Source organism: Ornithorhynchus anatinus, chromosome 12, assembly GCF_004115215.2.
Source record: "Ornithorhynchus anatinus isolate Pmale09 chromosome 12, mOrnAna1.pri.v4, whole genome shotgun sequence".
Classification (NCBI taxonomy): Eukaryota; Metazoa; Chordata; class Mammalia; order Monotremata; family Ornithorhynchidae; genus Ornithorhynchus; species Ornithorhynchus anatinus.
In genome coordinates, this window is record NC_041739.1 from 43578735 (window position 1) to 43592192 (window position 13458).

At 42.5% G+C, this 13458-nt stretch overlaps 1 protein-coding gene across 1 annotated transcript; it reads right to left on the minus strand.

Annotated features, from left to right (window-relative positions):
- Positions 1–2060: 2060 nt before the first annotated feature.
- On the minus strand, positions 2061–9954 carry LOC103164955 (vomeronasal type-1 receptor 4-like). Its single transcript, XM_029076536.1, has 2 exons — positions 9893–9954; positions 2061–3006 (listed from the first exon to the last, which is right to left on the minus strand). Exons 1-2 carry the CDS (start codon positions 9952–9954, stop codon positions 2061–2063), a joined length of 1008 nt encoding a protein of 335 aa, XP_028932369.1.
- Positions 9955–13458: the final 3504 nt, after the last annotated feature.

Genomic DNA, 13458 nt, shown 5'->3' on the forward strand with positions numbered 1-13458 from the left:
AAGGCAACATGAGAAGGTTAGCACCGGAGGAGTGGAGTGTGCGAGCTGGCATATAGAAGGAGAGAAGGGAGGTGAGGTAAAAAGGGGCAAGGTGGGAAGAGAGCACCGAAGCCAATAGTGAGGAGTTTTTGCTTGATATGAAGGTTGATAGGCAACCACTGGAGATTTTTGAGGAAGAGGGTGACATGCCCAGAACCTTTCTGTAGAAAGATAATCTGGGCAGCAGATTGAAGTATAGACTGAAGTGGGGAAAGACAGAAGGTTGGGAAAAGAGATATGATGCTGATGCAGTAATCCAGTCGGGATAAGATGAGTGATTGTACTAATGTGGTAGTGGTTTGGATGGAGAGGAAAGGGCGGGTCTTGGCGATTTTGTGACGGTGAGACTGGCAGGTTTTGGTAATGGATTGGATATGTGGGGTAAATGAGAGAAGAGAGTCAAGGATGACACCAAGGCTTTTACTATAACATAATTGTTTATTATCTGCCAGGCACTATCCTAACAGCTGAGGTGGATACAAGCAAATCAGATTGGACACAGTCCCTGTCCCACCTGGGGCTCACAGTTTCAATCCCCATTTTACAAATGAAGTAACTGAGGCCCAGAGAAGTGAAGTCACTTGCTCAGGATCTCATAGCAGACAACTAGCAGAGCCAGGTTTACAACACAGATCCTTCTGACTCCCAGGTCCCTCCCCCTCCAAATGTGCTAGACCACCACTCTCTTCACCTTCAAAGAATTACTAAGATCTCATCTCCTGCAAGAGTCCTTCCCCTATTATGCCCTTTTTTCCTCGCATTGCTCTCTTTTCTGATTTGTCTACACACTTTAATTGTCAAACTTTGGACACTTGATATTTGCCCCACCCCCTTCAACACTCTCCCAAGCACTTAGTACAGTGCTCTGCACAGAGTAAGCACTCAATAAATATGACTGAATGATTTATATATGTATCATTAAATTATATATTATAAATTCCTTATTTATTCATATTAAGGCCTGACTACCCCTCTGGACTTTAAGCTTGTTCTAGGCATGGAACTGGTCTGCTAATTCTGTTGTACTGTACTCTCCCAAAGACTTAGTACAGTTCTCTGCATATAGCAAGCACTCAATAAATGCGATTGATTAACTGATTATTTGCCAACCACAGTACTAAATGCTGGGGTAGATGCAAGGTGTACCCGGCTGAGGTCTGTGCACTGATTGGGTAGATGGGTTAAGTTTGGGGTTTCCTTTTGAAGGATCAGAATTTAAAATAAAATATATAGAGATTGAGGATGATGATGATAATAAAGATAAATATGATGATAAAATATTGATGATGATGATTTCATATTGCCTCAAAGAAAACTGGATGGAGGAGGAAATGGACAGAAACGAATGAATGAAAATAGTGGGGAGGCAAGAAAAGTCAAGTGCTCCTTTCTTAACTAAGATGTGTGTATCTGCTGTGAGGCCCTAGCATAGTTAGTAACAACACTGGGATATTTTGGAGAACATTGTTTTCTACTGTTCAGTGAGGGAATGTAAGTTGAGCTCATGCAGATGGAACAGATATTTGGGAAGAAAATCCACAAATACGGTGTGTATGAGATCTTTCACTGGTGGTTCCCAATGCTCTTTTATAATAATAATAATAATAGAATTTGTTAAGGGCTTACTGAGTGCCAGGTTCTGCACTAAATGATGGGATCAATACAGGCAAATTGGGTTGAACACAGTCCCTGTCCCTCATGTGGCTCACAGTCTTAATTCCCATTTGACATATGAGGTAACTGAGGCTCAGAGAAGTGAAGTCACTTGCCCTAGGTCACACAACAGAAAAATGGCAGAGCCAGGATTAGAACCCAGGTTCTTTTGAGTCTTAGGCCCATGCTTTAACCACTAAGCCATTCTAGGTAGGGAGTGGCAAACGCACTTGGACAACCTTTTCTCAGATCCTGCTTCTCCCATTGACTAAAGCCTTTACCAACATTCTTTAGGCCATGAACGAAAGCAAGAGCTGACCTGTATTTCTTTCCTTCGGTACATAGAAGGAGAATGGTATCTCAGCTCCTTAAAAGATTGATTTGAGTCTGGAAATGCGGGGAGCACTGCTGACCAGCACCCAGGGGCAAAGGAAAGCATAACATGAACCCAGAAATGATAAAGGATCATAAAGCGTCATGTCATCCATCTTAATAAAATTCATAAACAGAGTAATGCTGCTATTGATGCAATAAAAAGAAACGAAGCAAGTGACCAGGAGCAGGATGGTCTGGATGTCTCTGGTCTCTGGGGAAGCTTTGTGGGTTTGGCTGCTGCTATGAATGTGCTGGGCTTGCCTACGATGGTGGTGTAGCACAAGTACCATATAACCACTGGCCCAGCTTATGCGGAGCACAAAGAAGACATCACAGAAAGTTTTAGCAGTGAGAAATGAAGAATTATTTATCTTATTTAAATAAAATATGCTAGTACAACTCTTCCTACTGTCACCACTGATTGAAATGGTGACATTTTTGTTGTCTACAATTGGTTTTAGTACATTCATTTTCACTAATAGATTGAAGATCCAGAATATGATAAAGGCAGGCAAGATCAACCTGGGGACCTGGTGTTTCAGATGGACCCAGCCAGAGCTGCTGGGGCTGATGGTGACAGGCTGGAAACTGTTCAGGAGACAGGTGGTACAGATACAAAGGCCTCTGGCCACTCTCCTGATACAGGAGTTGACCTGGCACCCAAAACCATCCAGAGAATTCTCCCACCTGAAGGCAATAACCATCCCTGGAGTAGTCTGGGTGAGAAGGGTCACTGTGTTGGCCACAGTCAGGTGAGTGAGGATCAGGTCTGTGATCTTCTTCTGTTGGTGATGGAAAATGAAAATGGTGATATACAGCATGAGCAGAATTGAATTCCCCAGAAGCCCAACCCCAGTCTGAGCAATGAACAGAATTGTCAAAATCCCGTCACCTGAAGGTATTTTCTTGACTTCTTCAGAATTGCAGAATTCAGAATACCTTAAAGAGAAACCCAAAATGGCACACCTGTGCTAGATAGAATTGGACACACTCAAGGAGGATGATTTGAAATGTGCCTTTCAGCATGATGGCCAAATTCTCTATTCTAGTCCACCCTCAACTAATGTTGCATGATAACAATTTTCAGAGGTGGATGATGTCCACATGGGGAGGGGCAGAAAGGTGAATTCAACCTTTCCAAACAAAAATAAAACATGCATTTGCTCTTAAACTATCTGGAAGCCAAAGAGACCATAGGAGGTATTGTTTAAAATATCCATGAATGTTCTGAATGTTCTGGGAGAGGCAGTGCGCAAGGCAATCACCAGGTTTGTAGGTGACACTAAACTTTTATACTTGGTGAATGTCATTTTCATGTGCACATATTCTCAGTGGTCCCAAGAATGGAGTAAACAATAAATGATCTTCAGTATGGACAAATGCTAAGTAATGTGTCTATGGAAAAATAATCTGAGCTACAACTAAGATATGGTTGGCTCCAAATTCTCACATCACAACTTGTTACTGAGATTGTTGTATCTTCACTGGCTGTGGAAGCCAAAGAGTCCAAGGAAATATTGGGAATTATTAGGAAGAAAATGGGCCATAAATCAAAAGTCAGAGTTTGCCATTATAAAATCCCATGATGCTGGAGAATTTCTGATCTCTATTTTAGGAAGCATATAATTGTTCACCTAATAGTACACAAATAGAAAAGTGATCCCTAATGATGTTTGAATGTGGTTGTAGTGGTGGTGGAAGTGATAATCATATTTGGTAATAATATTTATTGTGTCCACTAGGACATACTGTTTTTGTACAAGCTACAGTAGCAATGGACTGAGACATTTGAGTAAATTAATGAGAGGATAAGACATCCAAAATGAGGTATTAGAGGGAAAGTTAGGGCATTAGAAGGGAACCCTAAGAATATCAAGTTGTGCATCCTTATACAATAGTACACATGTGAAAGAGAACAGTAGCAAACATTTTATCCAAGGATCCTGTGGACCCAGATGAATTCAGCATAATGCCACTGATAGAAAATTGTTTGGCATTTATTATGATTTTTAGGTGATTGTTTTTTACATAAGCCATTTTAAATTCTTCTGTGACTTACCAGGAAAGTGATTCTTCAGATCCTTTACACAACTTTTCCAACCTACTTAACAGCATAACAAAAATCAAATTGAAAGTGACATTTTGAAATATTCAGAAATTCTCTCATTAGAAACATAACAACATCTGAAACAAGAATTATGGACACATGACGATAACTACTAGATGCAAATGAATTGGAATTAATGCCCTCCCACTTTACCTCTGTCAGGCAATCACTCTCCACACCTTCTCCAAGAGGCCTTCCCTGACTCAACCCTCATTTCCTCTTCTCCTACTGCTGTTTTGCCCTTGTTCTTGGATTTGCACTCTTTATTCACCCCTCCCTCAGTCCCACAGCAACTATGTAAATCAATCAATCATATTTATTGAGCACTTACTGTGTGTAGGGCACTGTACTAATCATTTGGGAGAGTACAATGTAACATTATTAACAGACACATTCCCTGCCCACAACAATCTTACAATCTAGAAGAGGTTTACAGTATAAATCCACAATTTATTCATTTATACATTAATGTCTATCTCCCTCTCTAAAGAGTAAGCTTTATGCACGCAAGGAATGTATTAATCAACTTTGTTACATTATACTCTCCCAAGTGCATAGTGCTGTGCTCTTCACACAGTAAATGCTCAATAAATTGAATGATTGAATTAAAGAAACCATTAATATATCAAGTCTTTGAACTTAATTTTAGTTGATGCAAAAGGACCATAATAGGCTATGTGGCCAAATGTTATCAGAAATAGATTGAATTAGATCAATCAAGACCCCAGGTGATAGAGTGAGAATTTGAAATGCTTCCTTATGAAATAGAATATCAAGAACCAAAAATAGCAGTTGGTAATATCAATTAAATATGATAGCATCACAATCAAACATAGTAAAATGCACAAGGAAAATAACAACTGTGGATTTCCATCAGTGTTACGATGATACCTTGTTTTTGTATAGCAATTTTATTTTTTCCAAAATATTTTTAGATCAACGATCCATTTTATCCTCACAATATCCCTGGAAGGTGGGGAGAAACAGATATTATCATCATCCCTATTTAACAGTTGAAGAAATTGAGATTTAGGGAAGGCAAACAACTTGCCCCAGGTCACATAGCAGGCCAGAGACAGAGCTTGTACTAGAAGCTAGATCTCCTGGCTCCAAACTTCTTGGACTTTTCACTAGAGCATGCTGCCTCTCCTTTGATAACAATCATAATGGTATTTTAGAAATACTTACTATATGTCAAGCACTGTACTATGTACCAGAGTAGGTATAAGACAATCAGGTCTGATACATCCCTATTCATCACTGGGTTCACAGTCTGTGAAGGAGGGAGAATAGTTATTGAACCTCCATTTTAATAATGAGGAAACTGAGGACAAAGCAAGTCAAGTGTCTTGCCCAAGGTGATCTGGCAGGTAAGTGGCAGAATTAGGATTAGAACCTAGGAACTCTTGACTCCTAAACTATGATCTTTCCTCCAGATCACACTGCCTCCTTGTGGTAAAAAGACATAAGATTTAATGAAAACAGACCAGACTGGAGAATACCGATAATCCTGAAGGGAACTGAAAAAGCTTCTTTTTTTATAGTATTTTTTGAGTGCTTACTATGTGTCGAGCACTGTTCTAAGGTCTGGGGAAGACATAAGTTAATCAGTTTAGACACAGTCCTTTTTCCACATGGGGTCACAGTATAAATTGGAGGGAGAACAGATACTGAATCCCCATTTTGGAGTTGAGGAAACTGAAGCACAGAGAAGTTAAGTGACTGGGCCAAAGTCACACAGCACGCGAGTGGCAGAGCCAGGATTAGAAATCAAATCCTCTGGTTCCCAGGCTCACGCTTTATCCAGTTGGCTATGCTGCTTGCCATGCCCTCTTATGACATAGGTGACAATCAGTTTTGCCAATACATTTAGAACTTCTTTAAAGTGAGGTTAAAATTTTATACATATGCAGATCTTATACTTGTTTCAAGAACTGTAAAGAATACTCCAGCTACAGCTACTGTTAGTAACACAGGGTAATATCAACCTAAGAGCAAATTGCCCAAAATATTGATGCTAAAGTGATTAACGTGGGATTAGAGGGTTAATTAAATAATTGTGCAATTTAACAGAGTAAGTTAGGGCAATTGGTGAAAGTGTACACAAAATTGACTTGAAAGCATAAAACATCTGTAGATGAGGTAAAAGCTTAAATTTAAGAGATAATAGATTCCAGTTTTCTTGGTCAAAAAAAGGTATTATTTATTTGAGAGAAAAATTGAAAGAAGAATGTAATTGCTCATAAAGTAAAAGGTTGAGGTGTCCATGTTCAAGGAGGTTCAGATTTCTAGTGGAACTAGCTTCCCAGAAAAATGGCAGGATTGTGTCCAAAATACTATTGAGACCTCCAGACAGTACTGCAAGAGGCTTCCTGGCACCAATTGGAAATTGACTTGGCACCTAGCTTGGATGTAGGTGAAGCTGACCACCAATTGGATGAACCTGTGCCCTTACTGTACCCTTGTACTGTGCCCTTGGGAAGCAGCGTGGCTCAGTGTAAAGAACCCGGGCTTGTGAGTCAGAGGTCATGGGTTCGAATCCTGACTCTACCACTTGTCAGCTGTGTGACTGTGGGCAAGTCACTTCACTTCTCTGGGCCTCAGTTCCCTCATCTGTAAAATGGGGATGAAGACTGTGAGCCTCGCGTGGGACAACCTGATTACCCAGCATCTACCCCATGGCTTAGAACATTGCTCTGCATATAGTAAGCGCTTAGCAAATACCAACCTTATTATTATTATTATTACTGTACCAGTCAGACATGCACAGTGTGTAATATGGATATTATGTAGCAATAGACTCCTTGGGATGGACATGCCAAAGTATGTAACATGCAAGTGCCCACAAAGCCTGCATAGTAGGCAGTGTGGATAGAGAAGGGAAAAACAAACATCACTCCATCTTCTGAAATGTGCACTTGTGACCCACAAGAAAAAATTTGAATCAGAGTACAGGTTAGGGCACTCCTATTTCATTTTTTCTTTATCCATCCATTAATCAATCAATCAATGGAATTTATTGAGCTCTTATTATGTGCAGAGCATTGTTCTAAGGACTCAGGAGAGTGCAATATAACAGACGTAGCACGACATGTTCCCTGCCCACAATAAGCTGACATTAGAAATGGGGAAAGAGAGATAAACATAAAGAAATAATAATATATAACAAAGAAGTGTGTATAGATGCTCTTGGAGTTGAGGGTAGTGTGTATATCAAATGCTAAAAGGTCACAGCTGCAGGTGCATAGATGACACAGAAGGGAGAGGGAGCCTGGGAAAAGAGAACTTAATCGGGCAAGGCCTTTAGACCTTAACATTACTTTGAAAGTCCACAGGAGTGGCAGTCTCCTTATCTTCCCTCCCAAACCCTGCCCTCTCCCAAACTTTCCCATCACTGTGGACAGCACAACCACCCTTTCAGTCTCTCAAGCCTGCAACCTTGATGTCATCCAAGAGTCCTCTCTCTCATTCACTCCACTTATCCAATCTGTCAACCAAGCCTTCCGGTTTCACCTTCATGACATTGCCAAGATCCACCCTTTCCTCTCCTTCCAAACTGCTACCACGTTAGTACAATCTCTCATCCTACACTGACTGGATTACTGCATCAGCCTCCTTTCTGACCTCTCAACATCCTGCCTCTCCCCACTTCAGAATATACTTCATTCTGCTGCCCAGATTATCTTTCTACAGAAAAACTCAGGGCATGTCACACCCCCACCCCGTCAAAAATCTCCAGGGGTTGCCTATCCACTTCTATATCAAACAAAAATTCCTCAATATTGACTTTAAAGGTCTCCATCACCTTGTCCCCTTCCTACCTCACTTCCCTTCTCTCCTTCTACATCCAATCTGCACTCTGCTCCTCTGGTGTTAATCTTCTCACTGTGCTTCAATATCGCTTGTCTTGCTGCCAACCCCTGGCCCACATACCTCTGGCCTGGACCTGCCTCTCACCTCAAATCTTCTGGACAGTCACTCTTCCCCCCTTCAAAGTGCTACTAAAGGCACACCTCCACCAAGAGGACTTCCCAGACTAAACCCAGTTTTTGTAAGCTCCTCCTCCCTTCTGCATCACCATAACTCACTTCCGTTGTGCTTCCCCCCACAGCACATATGTATATATGTATATATCTATAATTATATTCATTTATATTGATGCCTGTTTATTTGTATTGATGCCTGACTCCACCCCACCCTACCCCTCCCCCAGGCTGAGAGCCCATTTTGTGCAGGGATTTTGTCTCTATTGCTGCATTATAATTTTCAAGCACTTAATACAGTGCTCTGCACACAGTAAGTGTTCAATCAAATAGCAATAATTGAGTGAAAGTGTATTGTTACAGTGGATAATGACACTAAAATCATGTCAGATTAAAATGGAAAGGGGTAAGATCTATAGAGGGAATAAATATATTTACAATGACTACAAGGAGAGAAGATAAAACAACCAGCTAGGGCATCTTCAAGCTTCCAGGAAAAAATGACTTTACAGATGAATGAGAACCTAAAGCTCAGTATTTGAAAACTGGTGGAAACAGAAGGAGTTATGCCAATACTTATGGAGATGACAAAGTGTTTTAAGAATTTTAGAAGTGATTGATTTCTATGTGAAGACCCATAACACAGTGGAGTGAAATAGAAAAGACAGGGTCGAGATGGAGAAAAAAGAAGAAAACAGAGATAAAGGTGGGGAAAGAAGAAGGCAAAGAGGAAGTAAGAAAGAGTGAGAAACCTTTAGCCAATATAGGAAAACAGTTGTACAGAAAGGCTAAAGTGGGGAAAAAAAGTTCTCATCCTATCCTGACCAGATTATCATAACAGCCTCCTTTCTGACCTCCCAATCTTCTACCTGTCCCCAGTTTCAGGCAATATTTCACTCTGCTGCCCAGATTATCTTTTTACAGAAATGTTCAGGGCATGTCACTCCCATCCTCAAAAATCTCTAGTGGTTGCCTATCAACCTCCATATCAAACAAAACTGCAGTGAGACTACAGTAAGTGCTAATCGTGTAAACATAAATTTTTTAGGGTGACAGTGGAATGAAGCAATATAGGAAGGAGGAAATTAATTAGGAAATGCCTTTTGGAGGAGATGGATTTTCAGGAGGGCTTTGAAAATGAGAAGAGGTAAAGGCTTGGATACTTGAAGGGGACGGGTATTAAAGAAAGGAGGAAGGGTGTGAGCAAAGATTAGGATGTGGGAGAGTAGAAAGAGGCAGTCAGAAGTAAATGGCAATACCATCACTGAGGTCTAAAGGGACAGGATGGATGCTGGTGTATTATTGACTAAAATGTGAAATTTCAATGAAGGAATTGGATGAGGAAGTTTCTGTAAAAGTAGGAAACCCAGGATATGAAATCTTTATTGCCAAAAAGGCAGCAGGAACATTTAGAAGATCTCTAGGTAGACCTCTAAGTTTTAAGTGGGGCCTATGGGTAAGATTAAAGGTAGAAGTTAATCAATCTTATTTTCTGGGAATGAAAATCACCAAAAATCATTACAGGAAAAAGAGTTTAGGCCAGGTTGAGGGAAGGGGGTGGGGAGAGTGGAGGGAGACCAGAGAAAGGAAGGGAGAATTCTGATTGCCAGAGTAGGGAACACTGGTGTGTCTGATCTAGTGAAGTTCTGGACTCTCCTCTTCCCCAGAAAGTAAAGCATAGTTCTCAGGAACTCTAAAATGATAATACAATTTTCCTTACATTTCTTCTTCTCACTTCATCACTGCCCCAGGGCTCTCACTGCCCCAGGTCTCCTTATCCCTGCTTTCAGGCTGCATGCCCCCTCTGATTCTCCCTCTCCATTCCATGTTGCACAGAGCTTGACACTTAATGACACACTCACCTGAACAAGTTTATTCTCCCAACACGCAATTCTGTGCAGAAAAAGACTTAGCTTTTCTGTTCTGGAGGGATGCAGCAGAGCAGCAATTATAGGGACAAGGTGGTTGAGCTCATCTCTCTTCAGGGGTGCCATTACAGTGTCACTTGCTGTTGTTGTGACAGTGCTTGGAGTGGGAATCTGAGATATCTCCATGGAAGGAACCAACTCCCTTCCCTGTTGGAAGTCCTCTTTAAAATAGCAAAGGGGTGGGGGGAGATGGAGGGTTAAGAAAGGAGGGGAGAGTCCTGATTGCCAGAGTAGGAAACACTGGTGTGTCTGATCTAGTAAAGTTCTGGACTCTCCTCTTTCCCAGAAAGTAAAGCATAGTTCTCAGGAACTCTAAAATGATAATTCCATTTTCCTTCAATTTCTTCTTCTTACTTCACCCTCAGCTTATCCCCACTTCCCCATGACAGTTAATGTACACTGCCTGCATTCAATAGTATTTACTGACCACTTACTGTGTGTTGAGCACTGTATTAAGCACATGAAAAGTACAATTTACTAATAAAGAGAGACAATCCCTGCGCACAATGGGCTTTATAGTCTGGGTGAGGGGGACAGACAACAAAATAAGTTAGCATGAATATAAATAAATAGAATTATAAATATATACATATATAACTATATAAATTTTGTGCAGCTGGGGGAGAGGGGGGAAGAGCAAAGGGAGTGAGTCGAAGTGACCTGGAAGGGATAGGGAACTGAGGAAAAGGGAGCTTAAGCTGGGAAGGCCTCATGGAGGAGGTGTACATTGAGTAAGGCTTTGAAGGGGGGAAGAATGAATGTTTGGCAGATTTGAGGAGCTCAAGGTGATTAAGTGCTTTAAAGCCAATGGTGAGGAGTTTTTGTTTGATATGGAGGTGCATAGTAATGTTGGTATTTGTTAAGTGCTTACTATGTGCAGAACACTGTTCTAAGTGCTGGGGTAGATACAGAGTAATCAGGTTGTCCCAAGTAAGGCTCACAGTTAATCCCATTTTACAGATGAGGTAATTGAGGCACAGAGAAGTTAAGTGACTTGTCCACAGTCACACAGCTGACAAGTGGGAGAACCAGGATTCGAACCCATGAGCTCTGACTCCCAAGCCCAGGCTTTTGCCACTGAGCCACGTTGCTTCTCTGGATGGGCAACCACTGGAGTTTCTTAAGGAGTGGGAAACTTGGTCTGAATGTTTTTCAATGAAAATGATTTGAACAGCAGAATGCAGTATGGATTGCAGTGGGGAGAGACAGAGGCAGGGAGGTCAGCAAGGAGACTGACACAATAAGCAAGGCAGGGTAGGATAAGTGCTTGCAGTAATTGCAGTTTGTATGGAGAGGAAGGGGTGAATTTTGGCAATGTTGTGAAAGTAAAACCGACAGGATTTAGTGATGGTTCGAATATATGGGTGTAATGAGAGAGGGGATCCAAGAATAATGCCAAGGTTATGGGTTCGTGAGACAGAAAGGATGGTAGTGCTGTCAACAGTGATGGGAAAGTGACAAGGTTTCAGTGGGAAGAAAGAAATTCAGTTTTAGCCATATTAAGTTTGAGGCGATGGAAGGACATCCAAGTAGTGATGTAGGCAGGAGGAAATGCGAGACCGCAGAGAGGGAGAGAGATAAGGGCTGGAGCTGTAGATTTGGGTGTTATCAGCATAGAGGTGATACTTGAAATTATATGAGTTTTCCAAGGGATTGGGTGTAGAGGGAGAAAAGAAGGGGACCCAGAACTGAACCTTGAGGGCACCCACAGTTAGTTGGGAGGCAGAGGAGGAGCCCATGAAAGACTGAGAATCAGTGGCCTGAGAGATAGGAGGAGAACCAGGGGAGGACGGTGTCAGTGAAGCCAAGGAAGGGAAGAAGGGAGGGGATAAGCATTTTGATAAGGCATGAAGGAATGGGGTCAGATGCACAGGTGGAGGCTGTGGATTTTGAGAGAAGGGAGGCGATCTCCTCCAGAGATACTGCTGGGAAAGATGGGAGAGTTGAAGAGGGGGCAGGACAGGGGAGAGACTGGGAGAGGGTCCAGGGAGATTTTAGGGACATTATACCTGATAGTGTCAATTTCTTAATTAAATAGGTGGCCATGTCATTAGGGGCAAGGGATGGGAGAAGCAGGAGGATGGGGGCCTGAGCAGGAAGTTAAATGTCTGGAGCAACTGGCAAGGGCAATGGGCATGGGTGACAATAAGGGTGGAGAAATAATTTTAGGCAGCAGAGGAGAGGGAAGAGTTAAAGTACACAAGGATAAATTTGAAATGGATGAAGTCAGTGGGATATTTAGAAGTCCACCAGCAGCACTTTGCAGTTCGTGCACAAGAACAAAGGCGCTGGACTGTGCAGGTAATTCCAGGCTGTGGGTTAGCGGTAAGAGATTGATGAAGGGAATAAGGGAGCAAGTGAATTGAGTTCAGTAGAGTTCAGTTCACATGCCCAAGGACATTGAGATCTCTCCACCAAGGGGCCCCCAATTGCAGTGGACCTTAGACAGTCGCACAGGGCGGATAACTGCCCAGGGAAAGTGAAATCTCTGTGCCAAGTGGTGTCAGCAGAACCAGCTCATCTGCCATCAGAACACTGCCTACAGTCTGTCCACCAGAACTCCAATACTTAGTCCCTGATCAGCTCTCAAAATCCCAAGATTCTCCTCAGGGAATCATGGGATTAAGCAGTTTATTGCTATTGATTACCTCACCTAATTCTTAAACTTCTCTGACCTCACCATGACCCCTCAAGTAGCCCACCCTCCAAGCAGCCCAGCCCAGACCTCCCTCCTCCCATCCTCCAGCCAATCTCTCCCTACCCCTTGTTCAGTCCCCACCACCTCCCCTTCCCTATCCATGTCTTCCTGTTCCAGCACCACCCTTCATCCTCCTCTAACGGCCCCATCAGCTAACTCCCATCCAACCCCTCCCTACCCCTTGTTCGGTCCCCTTCCCAGCCACTCTTCCCAAAGCCTCAGCCAAGCGCAGCTTGTGGAAGCCCTTCTCCATCATGGAGGAGTTTCCCTACATCCTTGACGTGTCCTGACTCAGTCACTGCTCCTCCTCACCACCACTGAAACCTGGCTCTCTCCAGATGACATGGTCTCCACTGCTGCTCTCTGTAAAGGGAGCCTCATCTTCATTCATTCATTCCCCCAGACTCTGGGAAAGGTGGAGGTGTTTGCTCCATCTCATGCCCCCAAGCTACTTTCACACCATTCTGCCTCCTCCATCCCTGTCTTTGCCTTCCTTTAAAGCCTATATCATCCACCTCTGACACTCATTCCAGATATGTCACAGTCATTTACTGCCCCCAGGCCCCACCTCCAACTTTCTGAACCACTTTGATCCCTTTCTCACATTCTTTCTCTTTTTCCGCATCCCTACACTGATCTACTTTAATGTCCACGTAAATGTTCCTGATGATCCTT